Raw genomic sequence first — 22,791 nt, forward strand, 5'->3', positions numbered from 1 at the left:
TCAACACTTCCCAGAGGTGCTGCAGATGTTCTTCCCAACTGGCTCTGAACACTGCAATGTCATCCAGGTAGGCAGCACTGAAATCCTCCAGCCCAGCCAACACCTGGTTGACCAGCCTCTGAAAGGTGGCAGGTGCATTCTTCATCCCAAAGGGCATAACCCGGAATTGGTAGTGCCCATCTGGTGTGGAGAATGCTGACCTCTCCTTAGCCCCATCAGTCAAGGTGATCTGCCAGTACCCAGACGTCAAATCAAACGTGCTGAGGTACCGTGCAGCCCCTAACCGATCAATGAGCTCATCAGCCTTGGGGATGGGGTGTGCATCAGTCCTGGTGACTGAATTGAGCCCTCTGTGGTCCACACAGAACCGGAGTTTAGGTGTGACACCCGGCAAGGCAGCCTTTGGGACCAAGACCACTGGGCTGGCCCAAAGACTATTTGAGGACTCAATGACCCCTAAAGCAAACACCTTGGAGATTTCCTCCTTAATGTAAGACCTAACCTTGTCAGTCACTCTGTAAGCTTTGTGCTTCACAGGAGGACTGTCTCCAGTGTCCACATCATGAACGCCCCACTCTGTGATACCGGGAACCAAGGAAAATAGATCAGAGAATTGCCCCAACAGCTGGCAGCAATCTTGCTGCTGATCAGAGGTCAGTGTGGCAGAGAAGCTTACACCATCCACTGACCCATCTTGCTCTGTTGCAGACAGGAGGTCAGGAAGAGGCTCGGTCTCCTCCTCCATTCCATTATCTGTCGCTAGGAGCATGCCCCCTTCGGACCTTTCTAAGTGGGGCTTCAGGCGGTTAACATGCAGGACCCGTAAAGGGTTACTGGGAGACCGCAAGTTCACCAGATAAGTGACATCACTCTTGAGCTCCACCACCTCATATGGACCGGTCCACCTGTCCTGTAGCACACAAGGCTCCACAGGGGCCATGACCCAAACTTTCTGTCCAGGCTGAAGCTCAATCAGCGTGGCATTCTGATCGTACCCCCGCTTTATTTCCTCCTGGCTGGCTTCCAGATTCGCCTGAGCGAGATCTCTGAAACGCTGAGTCTGATTCGTGAAGGCCAGCATGTAACTATATACATCCTGGGGTGGTATCCTCCCAGCCTTCCTTGACCAGACTCAAAGGTCCTCTTACCGGGTTTCCATACAAAAGCTCAAAGGGGCTGAACCCTAGAGACTTTTGTGGCACCTCTTGGTAGGCAAACAGAAGGCATGGCAAGAGGACGTCCCACTTACGCCTCATTGGTTCCACAAGACCCATGATCATGCTTTTGAGGGTCCAGTTGAATATTTCAACCAGCCCATTACCTTGTGGGTGGTAAGGAGTGGTGAACTTGTAGGTAACACCACACTCCTTCCACAGAGACTTCATATAATTAGAAATTAAGTTTGTACCATGGTCAGACATCACCTCTCTGGGGAACCCCACGGGGAGAAGATCCCCGTGCACATCCCACCACGGGGGCCATCACTGTCCTGAGCGGAATGGCTTCCGGGTACCGGGTAGCATGGTCCACCAAGACCTGGATAAACCTGTTGCCCATGGCTTTCTTGGGGTCCAGTGGCCCCACAATGTCAATGCCCACCCGGTGAAAGGGGGTACTGACTACAGGAAAAGGTTGGAGAGGGGCCTTGTGCCTCCACACACTTTTCCCACTTGCCTGGCAAGTTTGACAGATCCTACAATGAGTATCTGAACTCTTCTGCATCTGGGGCCAATAAAAGTGGGAGACAAGCCTTTCAAAGGTCTTGTTCTGCCCCAGATGACCAGCTAAAGGAACATCATGAACCAAACCCAGTAGGAAGGCTCTGAAGCGCTGGGGTACCACCAGCATACGGGCTGACCCAGGCTCAGCAACCTTAGGCTCGTTATACAGGAGACCGTTCTCCCAGTAGGTCTAATGTGATCCAGACTGATCACCTGTTGCCTGGTTTGTGGCCTGCTGCCTCAAACCCACAAGAGAAGGGCACTTCTGATGCTCTTCACAAAATTCCTCCCTGGAGGGACACCCTTCTTGCTACCAATGGGTCAGCTCAGGTAGGTTCCCCAGTTCAGAAACTTGCTACCCTGTAGGTTCCAGGGCATCCTCCTCAAGGTCTGCCTCCTCCTGGACCATGGGAGCAATGGGGGCTGGTTTCCCATACCCCCTACCTCTTTTCTTTAAGGTAGGTCCCTGGGCCATACTTTCAGGCTCCAGGGTGTCTTGAACACCATTAGCTGCCATAGACCGAGTAGTCACACAGGCCCACTCAGGCAGACCCAACATCTCTAAATGCGCCTTCCTCTCCACCTTAGCCGAAGGGGAGCTTGCTAAATCATTGCCTAACAGACAATCAACAGGCATGGATGGCCTCACAGCTACTTCAAGAGTACCAGAGACCCCCCACTCAAAGGGAACTTGAGCCACCTTGCAATAGCTCTCTGTGTTGTCAGCGGCAACAACTGGGAAGAATGCATGAGGGACTACCTGCTCTTCAGACACCAAGTGACACTTGACAGCTGTCACACTTGCTCCTGTGTCTCTCAGAGCTTCCACTCTATGGCCATTGATGGCCACCCACTGCCTGTATTTCTTAGTGTTTTCAGGCAGCTGAGTTCTAGGGACCATCTCAAAGTCTCCTAATGAGACAAGGGACATTTCCGCGGGACCCCACCCACCTTGGGCACCCATCTCCTCCCCCCTTAGGGCAACACGGGGTGGTATATACTGACCCTTTTGGGGACACTGGGGATCATACCAACGGTGTCCCACCTGCTTACACTGTAAGCAGGTAACAGTCCCCCTCTGAACAGGTATACCTGTCGGGGGTCCTGACTTCTTCTCAGGGGGAGGCTGGGAACCCTTACCTTGGTTCCCTTGGGAATTACTTTGGGGACCTTTTTGGAACTCCCTCTGTTTACCCTTGTCCCCCCAACTCTTCTGCTGGGGACCCTGCCCACCTTTGGCGGAGTCTCCCAGAAGACCCTTGTGTACCCTGGTACTGTCATGCCTCGAGCCTCCTACAACACTGTCCCTTTAAATTTTGAGCTATTTAGGACACCATGAACCATGGAGCGACGCTTCACGTTCTTGCGTCTAGCTCCGTCCAGTCCTGTGTCCGTCTTGTTCCTGATTGCCTGACTTCCTCTTGGTTGGAATACTTCCTGCTTTGGCGTACCGAGGGGAGCGTCCCCGGCCCCCGCGTTTCTGAGCGGGCTCCGGTTTTCTCTCTCCACCGGTAGCGGCCAGCCTTCTGTGGGCGTTCTCTTAGGGCGCCTATTTCTGGATTGTCTCTCGTTTACGGGATTTCCTGTGAACATTTCTTCCCCCGCCCTTGAGTCCCGCCCGGCGGCCGGGTTCTTCCCCGCCATCCGGCTGGGCTCAGCCCTGTGTTTCCTTTCCGTTTTTGCTCCGCCTGACAGCCGGGCTTGCTCTCCGCTGTCCGGCCGGGCTTCTTTCTGTCACTTTCTCGCTTGGGTTGCTCCACCCGGCAGCCGGGCTTGTTCTCCGTTGCCCGGTTGGGTTTTCCTATTTTTACCCGTTAGTTAGTTAGTTTACTTTTTCCCCATATCCTCCCTTTCTATATTGCCTTACCCCTTTCCTTTTTGTTTACACATCCCCTTGCTGGAATTCTTGTCCTGGGATTCAGCTTCTTGTATTTGTGGATTCCTTGCGTGGACCAGAGTGGGTGCAGCTTTATCTTCTCTATGTAGAATCACGGTAACAGCGCTTTTGCGCTGCATATTATATTGTTTAAAGGTTCCTGTCACAACAGAAGTCTGACTACATGTTTTTGGTTTTATAAAGGTTCATACAAGCGACAGTGGAGTGGGCAATAGGTTCATTGCATGCCATCAGACTAGTGGATGTTTCTTCGAGCCTTCTACAACAGTCAAAGTGAGAAGTGTAACAAGTTAGATTATTTTGCACCTACTTGTATCGAAGTATAGTTACTCACTGATATGTTATGTCATCTTTGCCACAGCTCCAGATGAGTTTCCTTAAATAAGATCCTACATATCAATCCTGCAACATTTCAGAAAACCCTTTTTGGTATGTAATGTTATATGCATAAGGTGTCCTAGTGATTGTAGGTTTAGTGTTTTCCTTAGTTAAGGATACTTACTTACCTTTTATTGCAGCCTACCTGTTGTCCAGTTCCTTATTGGAGTTGCCACGCATCCATTCTGAAGACCACCAGCAAGCATCTTTTTTCCCCAACCTTTCCTTGTTTTGTCTCCCTGTTTTCCCTTGGTGTGTCTCTCGTACTCTAGTGTTTGATAGAGTCGGAAGGCCGCAGGGGAAGGCTGTGGAATATTCTTCAGATTCCTGACGCTCCTGTGGAACCTACCTGCAATCCTCACAGGTACTGACCCAGCGATCAGCCTCTTCAGCAAGCTTTCTAGGGTTAGTCAACTTGCTAACAATAAGGTGCTGGCGTAGCTCTGGAAAACAATTAGCAGACAAGTGCTCCTTAGCAATAAAATCGTAGACCGCTTGAAAATTATCAACATTGCTACCCCTCACCCAACCATCCTTAGCTCTGCAAAAAAAAGACACATATTCTATCCAAGTGGTTCCTTCCAGTTTCTTAAAATTCCAGAACCTCTGTCTCTAGAGCTCTGGAGTTAACCCATACCTTGTCATCAGGGCTTCTTTCATGTGGGCATAAGACATCCTATGAGTACTGGGTAAGTCTAACAAAGTATCCCTACCTTCAGTTAAAAAAGCGACCCCACAACGCCGCTCCCCAATCCTTCTCAGGGACCCGGTGGGCCAACATTGCTATCTCATAGGCTGCAAACCACAGCCCAATATCTTCACCTTTGTGGAATCCTTGATGACATCCTTGGGAATATGTACCCTGCCTTCTGAAGGCACAGATGGTGAGCTGCCCCCAGAGGGATTGATTTCTAAGCCCTTGGCCTTGATCTCTAACTCCCTCAACATCCTCTCATGCTCCATTCTCATTTTCTCTCTTTCCAAAGACAACCTGTTATTCTCTGTCTCCCTCTGACTCTCCATCTTAAGCTTAGACAACTCCAGCTTGAGTGCCCTTTTTCTCTCCCTGTTTTCCAACTCTCTGGGGGACAGGCCTTTGGAAGAGATACTGCTGTCAGGTGGAGAGGCTCCCCCTCCCCTATCTGAAAACACTGGCCACTCAATGGGCCCATCTGCATCCACAACTGGCTCCACCACAAGATCATGGGCATTTCTTGCTTCTACCCAGGCCCTCAGCGCTTTTTGGTAGTCATTCTTTTTAGAAATGCCTGGTGTAGCAACTTTCAATTTCCTGCACAGATGTTTAAGCTTTTTCACAGTGTAGGTATCCAACCTCTCTTCCTCACTTTCAAGATCCATTGATGCAACAGATGCTGGTTTACTCATGGTAGTAAAACTTGGGAGTTTTCAGGAAAAACTAACATTCCAAGGAAAAAGGATTCTTAAAAAAAGTATGTGGTCGCGTTTGGTCTGCACTCACTAGTAGTGTACACCAATCACTGTATATGAAACACAAATGCAAAGTCCAAATCCTCACTGCTGACCACCAATATTAGATCTGGGGGTCTCTAGTTGGCAATGGTATTCACCTTTGTCCAAATAGGGACCCTTACTTCTAAATCAGGATAAGGGGGTTACACTCCTTAATAACCACTGCTCATCCCCTTGGTAGCTTGACACGAGCAGACAGGCTTATCTCAGAGGCAATATGTTAAGCATTTGTGAATATACACAGTAATACAGTGGAAACATGACGGATGGACACAACACAGGTTTTATAAAAATCAGTATTCTTAATATAGACTTAAACACAAGCATACAAACGACAAAATCCACAATAGTACACTTAAGATTACTTAAAAGATTATTAAAGTTGCTTAGTTCAAGTTGATGATAAATGCGACAAAGTTCTCAACAAAGTACCTGGATGCGTAATGCAAAGTAAACAAAAGGCTCGCAAAAGGGTAGATGCGTTGGTTCAGTGATCCGGGGGATAGGATGTGTTGTGCCTCAATGCTTGCGCAGAGTAGGAGATGCGTCGTGATCCTTACCGGTGCGGAGGTGATGTGTAGATTCTCGACGTGCGGGCCCGTTGCGGTGCGCAAGATGGCGCCTTGATGCGATGCGATGATCCGGTTGCGATGTGAGAAGATGGCGATGAGATGGCGCCCTGACAGCCTCGCGATGACTATGTACTTTGGAGCCGTGACAGGCCCTACGACACGCTTCCCCGGTGATGTGATGGCGACTCTCACGATGGTGTCGCGCTTCTCCGGTGATGCGACACCAGGCAGCTTCAATAAACACACGCTTCCAGGGAGATGCGGCGAAGGCTCGCTTCTCCAGCGATGCGACAATTTCAGCTGCGGCGGCGACACGCTTCATCTCGATGCGTCGCGCTTCCAGTTCCCAGTGACACGCAAATGTCTGGAGTTAGAATTCCCAGCAAGGAAATTCAGTGGGGAGCTGGAAGTGAAGTCTTTTGTTCCTGAGACTTCAGCAGGAGGCAAGCACAGTTCAAGCCCTTGGAGAATATTCTGTACATGAAAGTCCTTACACGGTTCCTTCTCCTCTCCCTTGGCAATGAAGCAACCACTGCAGGCCAACCCAGCAAACAGCACACTGGCAGAGGGGCAGTACAACTCTTGCAGCTTCCTTGGTTTTTCTCCTTGGCAGAAAGGTTTCTTGTCCAGAAGTGATCTAATTTCTTGGGATTAGGGTCCCAATATGTATACCCCAAAATCCTTTGTTCTCTGAAGGCAGAGAAGCCTCTGCCTAATCCAAACCAGTTCCTGAGCACTTTGTTTACATGACTCTCTTCTTCCTTTCACTGTGCAGGGCAGAGACATCAGCCGCCCCACAGGAGGGGGAGCCAGCACAGGGGAGGGATGATACAGCTCTGGAGCACTCTGTTGACATGATTCCTCCTCTCCTTTCACAGTGCAGGGCAGAGGCACCAGACAAGCCACAGGAGGTGGAGCCAGCATTGTAGAGGGAAGGCCCAGCCCTATTTAGGTCCCAGGTGCAACTCCTTCCCCATCTAGATGCAGATTCACCACAGGGCTGCCCCAGCCTGTCTCCTGGAATCCCCCAGCCCAGACAAGGAATACACAACCCAGCAGAGGCAGGCCTGGATAGTTAGGTAAGAAAATACCTAATTTCTAAAAGGGGTATTTTCAAACACCGAATATTAAAACCAACTTTACTAAAAGATGTATTTTATTATTCTGAGTTCAGGCATGCTAAATTCGAATTTCTACCATGTTCCCTGAGTCAGTTAGAATTATAAGAATGTAATAATCTAACTACTCATTCTGGCCTATGGAGAACAGGTAGGCTTCAATAGTGAAAAACGAAAATGGCTGTAATTCACTTTTAGAACATGCTACACCCATCAGAGCATGTCCTACCTTATACTTACAATGCCCCCTGCCCTTGGGCTTACCATAGGGGGGCCTAATATGAAGCAAAGGGAAGGTTTAGGGACTGGCAAATGGGTGCACTTCGCCAAGTCGATATGGCAGTGCTAGACTGCACACAAACCTTGCAGTGGCAGGCCTGAGACACACTTTACAAGCTGCGTCTGTGGGTGGCACAACCAGTGCTGCAAACCCACCAGCAGCATTTGATTTACACGCCCTGGGCACACATGGTGCACTGTACTAGGGGCTGACAGATAAATCAAATAACCCTATCATGGAATAACCAATTAGTACATAAATTTAACAAAGGGAGCACTTGCACTGTGGCACTGATTAGCAGTAATCAACAACAAGGGTTTGGCTTAAGCGCAGTAAGGCTGCTTCAATAATATAATCAACAAAACAATGTGCCAATACTGCTCATTTTTAAGTTTCGCCTAAGCGAAAGCTGCGCACTGCGCAGCTTTTTCGCGCAGGCGAAAACCTTATGTTTACAGTAGAGTGGCTTGGGAATCCGCCCTCTGTTCCATTGGCTAGCTCCATAAATGGAGGCTAGCCATTGGAACAGAGATCTGTCCGTCATGGCCGGACCAGATTCGTGGGCGTTCCCGCGATTTCTTCCCTCTCCACCCTTTTCCGATCGTCATTGCGGCGGTGGGCATGTGCAATATTTTTTTTGGGTCTCGTCATGTTTTCTTCATTTCCACCGTGTCTTTTGCAGGGGTGGGCTGTGCACTGAGGCCGCTGATCAGGTAAACAGCATTTTTTAATACTTTTGTTTTTATCCCGTTCCTGACCCCCCCTCCCGCTCTCCGTGTGCCCGTTCCCGCCCCTGCCCCCCTCCCGCTCTCCGTGTGCCCGTTCCCGAACCACTTCTAAATGCTTGTTCCTATTCGCCAGGGCACTACCGAACTGCTGTCCTTCACGATGGGGCGGATCCTCTTCCTGACAACGCTACAACTACATAGCTTCCTATGTCTCCTGATGCTCATTTACTCCCTGTCGCTCAAAGAGCGGTGGGTCCGTGGAGGCGTTAGACTAAAGTCATTGTCCTCGCTATTTGAGTGGCTCCACCCTGTCAGGCCTGCGTTTCTTTTCTCGTTCTTAATTTTAACCCCGCCCTCTGACTCAATTCTTTCCCTATGGAAGTATCTCTGTAGCGCCTAACTTTCATCTGGTATTGGTCAAACAGCTAAGGGGGTTAGTGTCAATCATGGGGAAGGGGTGGGTTTGCGACGGTGCGTGAGGAGAGCGGACGGAGGGTACTGCGGGAAGGGGTTTCCTCGCGCCAAAGCAACAACCGTCCGAATCCAGCGGAGGGGGCCGGGAGACTGAAGAATGCCACCCAAGTTATAAGGGTGCCATGGTGGGCAATAAACGAGGATACCTGGCACCAGTGGATTGGGTTACGCAAGGGCGCGTCCTAAAGAGGGACTGCAAAGACCCCATGAGCAATACTGAGGGAAATGGAGGAGCTCTCGGCCGTTGGGGAGCAAGTCTTCGCCGCTGAATGTATCCTGAACAAGAGGCTGCGGAAGGTGAGTGGTGCACAGGGAAGAAAGAGGGGCGGTGTGACGGGGGACTCTGAAGTAATTATATTAGCGGTGCAGAGGGTAAATAGAGCACGGGCTTTTAAGGAGCAACCTTTTTGCGAGGCGTCTGGGTGTGTGTGCTTTGTGAGAGGAAGGGTCGGTTGTGTTGTATTTAGGGGAGAATGGGGCCTTGTTTGAGGTGTGGTCAGTGTGAGCTCACCGTGTTGGGTTCGGTGGGTGTTGAAGCAAGAAGGGGACAGAACGGACTGTTATTTATCCAGGTCCAGCATACATGTCCGAAATTACAATGAAACAAAGTTAGTATGCAGTTCCTTCCAAAACAAGCAGGGTTTAGTGTGTTTTATGCAAATGCTCCATCATTGGTATGGAGTCATCAAAGCGTGGAGAAGAGACCTCTCCTTTCGGAAAAAGGCCCTCACACAACCAGCCAACTAGGTGTCTTGCTTCATCATCGGGTCTGCTCCTTATCGGGTCGGCAGTGCAATACCTGATCGGCACCCGTGGTGGGGCCTCCTTGGCGGAGATCTTTTTAGGTTTCGCCTCGTCAAAAGCTGCGCACCGTGCAGCTTTTCGGCACAGGCGAAATCTAATGTTAGAACAGTGTGGCCTTCGTTCCGCTTCTCTCTTCCATTGGCTAGCTCCATAAATGGAGGCTAGCCATTGGAAGAGAGAACTGTTCGTCATTTCCCGAGGCGATTGGTGGGCGTTTCGCCGATTCTTTCCCTCTCCGCAACGTCATGAAGACGTGGCCACTGTGGGCGTGTACTTTTTTTTTTACATGGCTGTTTTTCATCATTTGTACGATCGTCCTGGTCCCGCATGGTTGTATCCCGCTGTCCGTCCCCCCTCCCGCTGTCCGTGTCTTTGTTCGCCCCCCCCCCTCGTGACTCCCGCTGTCCGTGTGCCCGTCCCCGCTGTCACACGGGGCACCTCTAGCCGTATCTCAGCCCTCAATCCCAGTCTTGTTTCAATAGGTTGTTGTGCCAAGCCTCGGTACCGGCCATTCTTCGTTTTCTGTTGGTCAGTGGAAGCCTAGCGGGTGGCTAAACTTTAATTGTGGCCACCTGAGCACGACCCAGCAGGGTTGCTTCTCGTTTAAAGAAACAGTAGCAGATTTTTTCCGAAACGCTAATATGCTTATATTGGCAGAACAGGTGTTATGGGCGCTGCACCGGGTCCCCGCGGAGCTCGGTGGGGGGCTTGAAGTACTCTTTTGGAAGTTAAAGTGACCTAGCCCCGCCTGCGACTTGTGAGGGTACATTTAGCTGTACGCCTAACGCAACCCTGATGGGCTTCGAATTTGTAGCTTCCCGGGCATACACAGAGTTCCACAGTCGGCTCGTTAACCCACCCTACACTTTTACTGGAACTGGAAACTTTGACCTCGTCGGCTCGCACAGAGCTCTGCAGCCGGCGCATTAATCTGCCGAGATTGGAACAGGTGATCCACGGAGTACACATGATAGAAGTCCATTGCCTCACCGCGCTCTCTTAGAGGGTCCCAGGACCCCACTCTCGCGATCCTTCAGAGCCTGAAGTAACTGTTAAGGGGAGGGGCAGGACCCCCAAACAAAGCCTCCAGGAATGAAAGTCTTTTGCCCCCGGGCTCCCCGGCTGAACAGCTGCAGTCTCTTTTGGATGGTCATTGTCACCCTCTCCACCCTCCTCCTGGGGAACTATTACACCGCAGAGGACCGCCGAGTGACCTTCACGAGTGGATCCAGGTAAGGCTTGTAGAGAGTAGAGACCAAGCCCCTTTTTGGAACACGGGGCAATTTTTTTTTTTTAACAGTTATAAGTACTATGCTAACATTGTTACTGCGTTGATTTGTTTGGCAAGTGAATGGGATTGCGATTGCAAGGATGTGGCATAACGGCTAGAGCAATCGACCTCGAAGCTAGGGAACAGGGATCCAGTCTTGGCAGGGACGCTCAGCATCCTGTGATTCTGGGTAAATCACGTGATTACCTTGCCTAGCAAAATGAATGTGTCCGCCTGTAACACAACTGATGCTCACTAAAGCACTCTGATACCTTCAGGTCGAGTTTGTGCTATGTAAAACTCCCACCAAAACAAATAACTAATGTTATTGACCTTTGGCGGATGAAGACCCCACTCCTACTCCCATTCACCCACTCAGCTCTAGAGCCAATGAAGATCGATTACAACTGCTTGAAATCTATTGCATCAGAATAGGTTTTTCAGGGGGGGGGGGGGGGGGCCAAAAGGATGTAACCATTGCGATGGGCTCACTGTTCGCTCAATTTGTTAAAGAGATATGGGGCTTAGTGGTGGTGTTGCAGAAGGAGGATGGAGAGTCAGTGCATTATCTAAGCACCTGGGCATACAGATGTTGTAAGCTATGCCTCGCAGGCATCTTCTAACACGGTTTCTAACACGGTTTAAGGGAGAACTTCTGTGACAAAGGGTGCTTGACACTGCCTCAGTGGGAAAGAAGGGGGTATTCTAAAAGTGTACGACAGTTACGGTAAATGTCTGCTGACAGGCCTGTATGTCTTTAATTCCAAAACATACACTTTTGTTTGGCAGAGATGGTCAACCAAGTTATCCATCCGCAAGTATCTGGGAACAGGAGATAATGTCCCCAAGCAGGCCAGCAGTTACGGTTAACCCTGCTTGACTCTTAACGTTTGTCAGATGGTAAGGCGGCCTTCATGGGACAGTACGTGCTGGCCCTGTTCAAGGCGGGAGTGCAGAGTAGTGAGTGCAGAGTGACTAGGGAGTGCAGAGTGACTGCAGAGTGCTAGGGAGTACAGAGTGCTAGGGAGTGCAGAGTGACTAGAGAGTGCTAGGGAGTGCAAAGTGACTAGGGAGTGCTAGGGAGTGCAGAGTGACTAGAGAGTGCTAGGGAGTGCAGAGTGACTAGGGAGTGCTAGGGAGTGCAGAGGGACTGCAGAGTGTTAGGGAGTGCTAGGGAGTGCAGAGTGACTAGGGAGTGCAGAGTGACTAGGGAGTGCGGAGTGCTAGGGAGTGCAGAGTGACTAGGGAGTGCTAGAGAGTGCAGAGTGACTAGGGAGAGCTAGGGAGTGCTAGGGAGTGCAGAGTGACTAGGGAGTGCTAGGGAGTGCAGAGTGACTGCAGAGTGCTAGGGAGTGCAGAGTGACTGCAGAGTGCTAGGGAGTGCAGAGTGCTAGGGACTGCAGAGTGAGTGCAGAGTGACTGCAGAGTGCTAGGGAGTGCAGAGTGGCTAGGGAGTGCATAGTGGCTAGGGAGTGCTAGGGAGTGCAGAGTGGCTAGGGAGTGCTAGGGAGTGCAGAGTGGCTAGGGAGTGCAGAGTGACTAGGGAGTGCTAGGGAATGCTAGGGAGTGCAGAGTGACTACAGAATGCTAGAGAGTGCTAGGGAGTGCAGAGTGACTAGGGAGTGCTAGGGAGTGCAGAGTGACTAGGGACTGCTAGGGAGTGCAGAGTGACTAGGGACTGCTAGGGAATGCAAGGGACTGCCAGGGAGTGCGAGGGAGTGACTAGGGAGTGCAGAGTGACTAGGGTGTGCAGAGTGACTAGGGAGTGCAGAGTGACTAGGGAGTGCTAGGGAGTGCAGAGTGACTAGGGAGTGCAGAGTGACTAGGGAGTGCAGAGTGACTAGGGAGTGCTAGGGAGTGCAGAGTGACTAGGGAGTGCAGAGTGACTAGGGAGTGCTAGGGAGTGCAGAGTGCTAGGGAGTGCAGAGTGACTAGGGAGGGCTAGGGAGTGCTAGGGAGTGCAGAGTGACTAGGGATTGCTAGGGAGTGCAGAGTGACTAGGGAGTGATATGGAGTGCTAAGGACTGCAGAGTGACTGCAGAGATTAAGCTAATGGCGATGTAAATGACAATGCCATTTATTTATCTGTTTTCAAAACCAACACATAAATAAAAATGTTGTCATTTACAATGCCAATAGCTCTAACTTTTCCAAAGGCGAAACCATTGCATTGTAAATGCTTGTTTATTTTAATTTTCGCAAAACGAGGAACAAGCAGCTCATCTGCATAGACCACTCTTTCAGTCCAAGTTTTCTTTCAAAAAGAGATTTTTATTATTTCAAAGCTCTATTATTATTTTTTTTTGTTTTTTACAAATGTTTTTAAAAAACTTTAATATTTGACAATTATTACTTTTTATTTTATTTTTTTTAATTAGAAATGTTTCACTTTTACGTGCAGGGCACGGCAAAATGTTACAACAGAGCTAAATATAAAGTATTTCATTTTTTTTTTTCCCCTGCTAAAGAATAAGCCACAATACAATCATAGGGGAAAGCTATTGACATACTTCAAATCTTTCTAATACATAGAGTCTCTTCAATTTAACATCTAGTACCAGGATTAAATAATAATTACCAAACAGTAGAAAACAGAGGGGACTAAGGCAAACATCAAGAACTCACATATATATAATCCAACCCACAATGAACATATACATTTCTAATAGTTCAATCCATGCTCCCTTCTTTCCATCGGGTAATGGGACCCCAAATTTGCTTACCAAGCTTCCTTCCCTTTTTCCCCTTCCTTGCGTATATCTCAGTCTCCAAATTATATACTACTAGTAGTTTGGCCAACCAATGATGAAATGAAGGCGGCAGAGGGTCTAACCATGCAGATGCTATGCAAAGTCTCATAACTGACAGAGCTACAAACAAAAATTCCCCCCCACCCTGCATTTGCCCCTCATCCTCGTTCACTCCCAGAAGAATTATCGAAGGGGTTAAAAGAGTTTCAGTTCCTAATACCTTGTTTATAAAACCCTCAATGCCTTTTTTGAGCAGTTGCAGGTGAGGGCATGTTGCAAACACATGTAGCAAATCTGCATCTTAGCTTCCACACCTAAAACAGCTAATACCTGTTGTGCCTCCCCACTGAGCTATCTTTGCAGGCATATGATATAGATGGTATATAGTTTTATAGTGTTGTGCCTGGAGAGGCGCCGAGCACAACAGTGTATATCCCTTTTCTAGAGACATGTAGAAACTTTCCCCCCTAATATCCAAGCTATTTTTCCATTTGTCTGCCCATTTTTCCATATCATCCTGCTTTGAGATTATCAATTCAGCATAAAACCTCTTTATTGTGCAATCCTCCCCTACTTGGATCACTTCCATAATAGAGTTTTTGCTGAAGCCCGCCGGTCCTCCCTTCTTATTATACAAAAAGCTCCTTATTTGTAAATATTTGTAAAACTGTCTAGTGTCTAAAGCAAACTTTGTCTGTAATTCAGAAAACTGGTAGACCCCTTGTTGTCCCAGAACATCCCCTACCCTTCTGACTCCCTTCCTTTCCCGCTCTATAAAAATAGGACCAGCAAAGACCTCCTCTGGAAAATTTGGATTTTCTTTCAGTCTAGTATAAAAATTATACTTCCCCAGCCCAAACCTTTTAGCAAAAGCTTTCCAAACTGTATGAGCCGCAATAAGCGTCTTAAACTGTGTCCTTTTAAAATAGCTAGCCTCCGTATACTTTAAAAGCACATTCTCAGCTTCTGGTCCAAAAACTAGTCAGTATATCGCCAATGAGCCAAACTCGCTCCAGCCTTCAGACTCTCCCCTCCCCCCACCAAGCCTACCATATATTGTAAAGCTGCTGCCCAATAGTATAGCTTTAAATCTGGCAGTGCCCACCCTCCCCTCTCCCGTGGAAGTGTCATAAACCTGAGTGCCCTCCTAGTTTTCCCCTTTGCCCAAATGAATCTATTATTCATATGTTCGATGTTTTTAAACAGCTTGGCCTCAAATAATAAGGGTATTGCTCTGAAAAAATGTAAAAACTTGGGTAAGACCAACATCTTTACTACATTTGTCCGCCCCACAATAGAAAGATGTAGATTATCCAATCTATCCAAGTCCTTCAGCGCTTTATTGATTAAAGGTGTTATGTTCTTTTCTACTAGGCTATCTAGATCAGCCGAGATAGTCACCCCTAAGTATGTTCCTGCCTGCACCACTCGGCTATCCGTGCAGATAGTATGACAATTTTTAATTATCTGTGTCTTGGCCATGTTCAGTTTGTAGCCCGAAATCTGCCCAAACCTCAGGGCCTCAATTTCAACTTGCACTATAGCCTCCATAGGGGTCGGCGTAATCACTGCCACGTCGTCGGCGTATGCTAGTATCTTACAATGGCCAATACGTGTAGGCAATGGTGTTACTAGCTCACAAATCTCTATTCTACGGATCAGTGGATCCATATACATAGCGAATAAGAGCGGTGAGCAAGGGAACCCCTGTCTCGTACCTCTCCTTATCCGAAATTGTCCTGTGGTCCCCGCATTCACTCGCACAGAAGCCACTGGATCTGCATATAGTGCCTGGATTGCTTTAACAAATCGCTTTTTAACACCTGATCTTTCCATTACGTGCCAGAGGTAGTCCCAGGAGACCCGATCAAATGCCTTTTCTGCATCTAACAGCATAACCGCCATCGGGTCCCCTGTGACTGCTGTGGCATCAAATAGAGTTATCACCTTACGTGTGTGGTGGGTGGTGCCCCTTCCAGGTATGAAACCATGCTGACTACTGCTCACCTTATCTATTACCCTGGCATATCTTGTTGCCAAAGCTTTAGAAAATACCTTAATATCCGTATTCATTAGGGTGATGGGCCTGTACGATCCAGGTTCTTCCGGAGGCTTCCCTTTTTTCAAAATTATCACGATTTCCGCGCCCCCCCATGATCCAGGAATAGATTCACCTGTCTGTGCCTGCTGCATTGTCTTAATTATATCCCCTTCTAGGGTGTCCCAGAACACTTTATAGAACTCAATTGGGATTTGATCAGGGCCCGCTGCTTTCCCTGAAGGGAGGTTTAAGATAGCATCCTTAATTTCTTCCACCTGCAAGACCTCTTCCAGACCTTTTGCATCCTCCTCCATTAACTTAACTACCGGGATCTCCTGCAAGTAATCTCTAATTCCCCGGATATCTCCCCCCAATGGTTCGTCATACAATTTCTCATAGAAGGTTCTGAAGACTTCCCTTATTTCCTCTGAGTCTGTATGAGTCCTGCCTGAGGTATCCCTGATCTCTCTCACAGTGCCCGACGCTTCTTGTTGCCTTGTCCGTATAGCCAGAGTTCTCCCTACTGTCTCACTGAATTCATGGCATCTTTCTCTTTTTGTCGTGTATATTTTCGCAGCTTTTCTGGCAATATCTCCCTCTGCCTCCCCTTTAGCTTTCAGGAGTTCTATCATAACAGTATCTAATGGGGTTCCATTATGACACACTTCTCCAACTCCTCCTCAGCCTTAAGTACTGCCCCCGCTAATTCTATATTCCGCAATTGTTCCTGCTTTCGTTTAAAAGAATTAAAGCTCAACGTCTCACACCGAACCCCCGCCTTAAAAGCCTCCCAGACTACCCCTGTAGCAGCACTACCCCTGTTGATCCCGAAGAATTCCCTAATCCATTTTTTCATATGTTCCACATATTTATCATCTTGTAGAAGCCCTCTTTCAAAAGTCCACATTCTTTGCTGTCTAGTGTTTGTTGACTTAGTTATTGTAAGCACAAGGGTATTATGATCACTAAGGATCCGCGGGAGTCTTTCTATCCTCGAGTCCGATAGAGCTGTACTTGAAACAAAAAAGTAGTCCAATCTTACACAGGTTTGGTGCGGAGCGGAATAATATGTAAAGCCCTTTTTATCTGCCCTTTTTTTTCGCCAGACATCTGATAAAGCGTTGTTTGCTACTAAACTCTGTAGCACCTGACTTACTCTCCTCTTCCTACCTTGATATTTACCAAATTAACCCAGACCATCAGCACCATTAATATTAAAATCCCCTGCCAAGATAATTCTAGGCGCCCAGGTAGCTAGTTCCACATCCAAAAACTGGAAGATCTCAGGATCGTCCTCGGTTGATCCATATACTGTTACTAACGTAGTCCACTCCCCATCTATCATACACTCAGCCATTGCCCATCTCCCCCATTGATCCTGTGCCTTTCTTCTTATTAGCAGATTTTTATTTCTAGCTAATATAGCTACCCCCCTCTTTTTTACACCCTGTCGCGAGTTTACTAATACGTGAAAGCCCAGCTGGTTCAGAAAGTATTCTTGTGAGGCCATAACATGTGTTTCCTGTAAAAAAATAAAATCAACGTTCATTTGTCTTAATACAACTGAAACCTTTAACCTTTTCTGGGTATCATTTAAGCCGCAAACATTCCATGTTACATATCTAGTCCCCATAGATAAGTTCTTAGGCTATTACCATCTATGCTCATGCGTTTAATAACCATATTTATTTTTCCATTATTTTTTGATTCTTTTACTTTGTGCCAACCACCGATTAGTGCCTTCCTTCCTTCAAGCCCCAACCACCTAACCCAATCCCCCTTCCCTCCCACCTCTTCTTCTGTGAAAGATTCCAACTTTTGCTGCCGTACCGTGCCCTGCACCCCCTCCCCTCCCCCCCAGACCCCCCCCCCTTACTGGCAAATAGGTCAATCCTGACCTATGTCTGACAGCCGAACCCCACTAGGAAGCTTCCCCCACCTCCTCTCCCACTATCCCTTTCTTAGTCCTGTATAGCCAGAGTGTGCTGATCCCTTCCCTTCCCTTCCTTCCTTCTTGCTATGTCATATGGGCTGTCTGTCTTATAGCTGCAACCCGGTCACTTTGCGTTTTTCCTTCCCTTTGCGCCTTCCCTTCTCTAAGAAAAGTCAGGTACTCCTGTGCCACTATTTCAGAGTAAAATACCCTGAACTGACCATTAAATCCAACTTTGAGGCAACAGGGAAACATCAAATATACCTCACATCCTACATTTTGAAAGGGTGTTATTAACTGCCTCATGCGCCACCTTCTCTCCACAGTAGTGTGGCAAAAGTCTGGACGAGCAAAAAAAGTTATATCTTTGTATGATCGTTTGGCCACTGGCTTTGCCTTACTGATTACTTCCTCCCTTAACAGAAAATTTCCCACATACACCAGTATAGCCCTTGATTTGGAGCCTACATTGTTCTTTCTCTGGATCATAGGGAAGCGATGCGCCCACTGCACCTCCTTATCCCAGTCCCACTTATCCATCTCTGGGAAAGCCCCTTTCAACAAATCAACAACAAAGGCACGCACGTCCCCCCCCTCCTTCCCTTCCTCAATTCCGAGCAGCCTTATATTATTGCGTCTTTGTCTATTCTCAAAGTCTTCAAGTTTCCAAAGAACGTCCGATGAAGTCTTTTCTTGCTCGTATCTGTACTCCTGTAATTTCACTACTTCATTCTCCACTTTACCTGTCCTCTCCTCCACCTCCTCCAATCTGCCAGACACTTCCGCATACATTTTATTAACTTTACGCAAAGACCCTTGAATTTTCTTATTTGCGTGCTTAGCTTTCTGACTCTCAAGCCGAGACTCCCCCTGGATTTGCTTCAGGGTTGAAAACAGAAGATCGAAACTAGCTGCATAACCTCCCTCCTGGGCCTGTGCCTGTGTCTGACTTGCTTGTTGGGAGCCACCAACTGCGCCCTCCTGGTACAGCTGTGAAGTAGCTGCATAGTCCCAATCCAATTTCTTGGCTATCCCTGTTTGCGTTGTGCTCCCAAGTTTCTTGGCTCTCCTGCGGGACCTTCCTTTGGCTCTACTCGACTTATATACTGGGTTTCGCTTCAATGCAGTGTTGTGTTCTGGCTCTAGTTCTGAAGTATCCATCTCTGACTCCTCCGAGCAACTCTCCGTAGATGATGAGAGAACATCTGACTTAGTAGACAAATCATCACTTAGAGCTGAGTCTTCGTCCTCCTCCTCTTCATTATCCTCATTATCCTCTTTATCTTCATCATTACCGGTATAAAAGCAGTCATCGCTAGGTGAGCCAGTGGCTGATGGAGGCAGATAATTTTTCCTGCTATCAGCTCCCCCATTAACCTTCCCCATATCCACCACTTGAGCATTATCGGGTCTTTTATAGGCGGCCTCCTCACAAGTGTTCTCCATATTACCACCTTTAGCTTTACTCGTTTTGTCTACTGGCTCCGTGCTTGGAGGGGCACCCCCCGGTGCTACATTATCGCCCAGTGATTGCTGTACCTCTTCCACTATCAAGATGCCATCACTCAAATGTTTATCCCCTCTTGTACCTTGCCCGTCTGAACTTGCTGCACACTCTGCACAGGTACTGCTATTGGGGAGAGAGTCATGGTCTCTAAAACAACTGCTGAGACATTCCCCTGTGGGACTGTTTCCTCCCCCACACTCTCAGACACGAGACTTAACTGATTCAGGCCGGTCAGCTGCTCCACGACTGCTGCTTTGGGATGTATCTTACTGCTGTGAACGCTCTCTATATCCGTAGCATTCACCGTGTTCTCACTCTCTTCCCCCCGCATCAGCTGCACCGGAGCTGCTGCCTCACCTAATGCCTTGCTCCGTGGACCGCTGTCATCATTCTCGGCGTCCGATAGCTCTTCTCCGTGATTCAGCTGCATCGCAGCTGCTGCTCCGGGCTGTGCCTCGCTCCTCAGGCCAATGACGTCATCCTCAGGCTCAGCCTCTTGGCGCACGGCCTCACCTACATCAGTCAATGAGCTCAGCTGCTCTGTAACCCCAGGGGGCCCGGTAACATCAGCAGGCGCCTTCTCTGATCTGGCTGCCGTGAACGATTCAAACAGCGTGGGTTGCCGCAGGCTGATTTCCCTCGGGGGATCGGAGCCGACATCCATGCTCTTGAAGAGTCCCTTTCCAGGTATCTCCTTCTTCCTCTTCTCGGCTTCTCTATCCTGTTTTCTTCTGTCGGTTGCAGACAGCCTTTCCTCTTCGCGTAGCCTGGCAGCCTCTCTTCGTGCTTGCGCTCTGTGATGGCCTTTTGTTCTCAGATTTGCCGCCGGGATATCAGAATCGCTCGCTAGCAGATCCGCATCTTCTCTCCCAATTGCATCCTTAATCGCCTTCTGTACTTTCGGGGCCATGACCCGCTTTACAGCGTCCCAACCCGTGTAGAAGTGCCGGAATGTCTCCACAATCACCAGTCCGGCTACTCGCCAGAGAGCACTCGGATCTTCCTTGGAACGACTGTACCTGCGAGCTGGGGGCCACTCCGCTTGAGTAAACCAGCTGATGTAGTCCTTGAGCATCACTCTACACGGCTCAGCCGTAACTTCTTCAGCACACAGTATACGGCATACGGCATACTCTTACATATGCTTATTTTCTACAGAGAGGGTCCGACAGCGTCCCAAATTTGCTTAAACCAAGAACCAGCACACATCACCATGGGAGAGTAGGTTGGGAGCTGCTACCTCCTACGGTCTGTCGGCGGCCATCTTGCCTCGACCTACAATTATTTCTAATCAAACTGAGACATTAAATTCACATTGGGGAGGGAGGAGGAGAACTCCTATTTTATATATATAAAATGTGTGAATATGTACAAGAGTGCAATAAAAAGAAAAAAAATTGAGAAAAGAAGAAAAAAAGAAAAAAATCAAGCGTACTTCAAATGTCAGTCTCAACATCAGCTATCATACTGTGACAGATTCATCACAAACGTGCTCATACATACTTGCTCATACATCCAGGAGGAAAGGGAAAAAAGCGTTATTGTTCAAGAAATGTGTATGGGTGACCCTGTGCTATTTTAATCTCTTTTAGTAGGGTGGGGCATCTATCACAAGGAAATATTTTCAAATATTTTCATAATCATAATATTAGGCCATCACACAGTCTTTTCAATCATGATAAATCACAAATGATTAGCCTAAAAGGAGAAAAGAAAGGAAGGTCGACGCGTTTCGAATCCCAAACGTTGGTGGGATTCTCATCAGGACCACACGTGGAATTAATCTGTCATCCTTGAGGTATCTTGTCTTTGATGGAAATTTGTTGTTTTAGGGAGGATGGATGAAATTATTTATTCTTGGTACGATGTTTTGCTGTTGAAATTCCCTGTCATCAGGACAAGTTATTGAAGTGGTTCATGCCAGATTATATTTGGTCTTCGAACCAAGAACGCAGAGTCTCCTCTTGGCAGCGTTTCAGTCAGCTTGCCGTGTCTTAGCAGTGGCACAGTCCAAAGCTTAAGTCCAGCAAAAAGATATCAAAACAGAGGAGGCAATCCGTCAAAATGGAAAGGAGACTCACGCCAATGATGCCAGGTCTAACATCAACTTTAACCCCCAGTGCGCATTTCTGAAGATTGTACTTTATTCAAAATCAATTAATAGATTATTTTTTAAAAGGTGTCTCATGAGACAACCCTAATAGTATAAAACTGAACCATACATAAAATACGAATATTGCATAACTTGTATAGTACACATCTTGATTGCGAGGAGTCTATTGTTATTATAATGTGCTCATGTACTAAAATAAGCTAATCAATTTGAATGTATTTTCTTTTGGATCTTTATGCTCAATAAAGAATATCTTTTTAAGTAGATGACAAATAGCAGAGGAGCAATGGCTACAAACCACAGACTGCTATGGTGATATATTATTTACTTAGTGCTCATGCTGGGTGTGCTCTAACCTGAATGTATCTTTACAGGCTCATCATCCTGGTTCCAAATGATGGCTAGCAACAGAATCACAAGCCACAACACAGACTACCGAGAATATTATGATCAAACTGCAGAAGAAGCGGATGATGAAGAGTATGAATCTGGAGACTACGAAAGCTGAAACTATTTCCTTAAAAATAAGAAGTTAGGGAACATGCATTGTAAATGTGCATACTAAGGATAATGTCACCATGAATAAATAGCATATTTTAGCTTTATTCAGCATGTTGTTATTAGAATAGGACGATAAATAAATAAAGTCGGTTATTAGAATGAATAAAAGGAAAACCGAATTTTTTCCAGTGCCTCTCATCCTGCTCACACCTACTGGTTTGTAAACCCAGCTAACCTCAAAATTAAATATAACCAAAATATTCAAAGGTATATTTTTATAGTGAGGAGCATGTATTATTAAAACTAAGATACTTTTCACATTGGAAATAACAACAGAGAGGAGTAAATGATTTCATACCAACCATCATTTTATTAACAGTACTATAGGCATGCAGGCCTGCTGTTGGGGTGTTCCTTCGGTGGTCTTATCATGGGCCTCATCCTTTTAACACTATGAAGCTTTCAAGTTTATTTCATTTAGGTGGGTAGAGGAGACTAGTGATAAAAGAGTGAATCTTGTAACTTTGCACGATCCAAACTTGTGAAATATTGAAAAGGACATATTTTACAAGTTTGACCCTCAGAGCCCCGAAGAAGCATGATTCTGAAAACACCACGAAACACGCCCTGGCTGTTGTGAAAACTACTATATTTGATATAGATATGTCCAATATGATTATGTTTTGTGAGTAATTCAGATTTGTCATGAAAAAAACTATTAGAAGTGGTTGCTGAATGTGGCTTTTATAATTGTTGGTGATGTGCAATCTGAACTTGTTTCTAAAAAACAACTTGTTGATGGCAACAACAAAAAATGAATATAATGAAGCTCAATGTGAAATAATATACTGCTTTCTGTTGTTATTTCCATGTAATCATGTGCCATTGAATCATTGTATTTATTGAATCAGTCATGTTTGTTGTACAGCGCAACTACTCACCGGTAAGGGTCTCAAGGTGCTATGTGGAGGGGGGTGGATCTGCGGTTAATCCATCAGTCAGTCAATCAGGTGTCTCGTAAAGTGGGACTAGTCACCTGTAACAGTTATTAATATTGTATATAATAGTATTATAGTTCTTATAATGTGATTCTCCTCATTACAAACACGTACGTTAGGTATTTTGGTCGTAAATCATTTCATTCATTTCATAGATCTTTATTCGAATTCCAAGAATTCATAAAAGCACATACACAGATTTACAATAATGTTAT

At 47.2% G+C, this 22,791-nt stretch overlaps 1 protein-coding gene across 2 annotated transcripts in view; it reads left to right on the forward strand.

The window, feature by feature from the left end:
• Nucleotides 1-22,422, forward strand: part of LOC147702853 (kazal-type serine protease inhibitor domain-containing protein 1-like) — a 296,214-nt gene extending 273,792 nt beyond the window's left edge. For both annotated transcript variants that reach the window (XM_086931436.1, XM_086931435.1), the window contains exon 4: nt 21,452-22,422. In XM_086931436.1, the coding sequence (XP_086787562.1) occupies nt 21,452-21,475 (24 nt within the window). In that variant the 3' untranslated portion in view covers nt 21,476-22,422. The remainder of the gene's footprint in view (nt 1-21,451) is intronic.
• The last annotated feature ends 369 nt before the right edge of the window (nt 22,423-22,791 follow it).

Source organism: Lissotriton vulgaris, chromosome 7 (assembly GCF_964263255.1).
Source record: "Lissotriton vulgaris chromosome 7, aLisVul1.2, whole genome shotgun sequence".
Lineage (NCBI taxonomy): Eukaryota > Metazoa > Chordata > Amphibia > Caudata > Salamandridae > Lissotriton > Lissotriton vulgaris.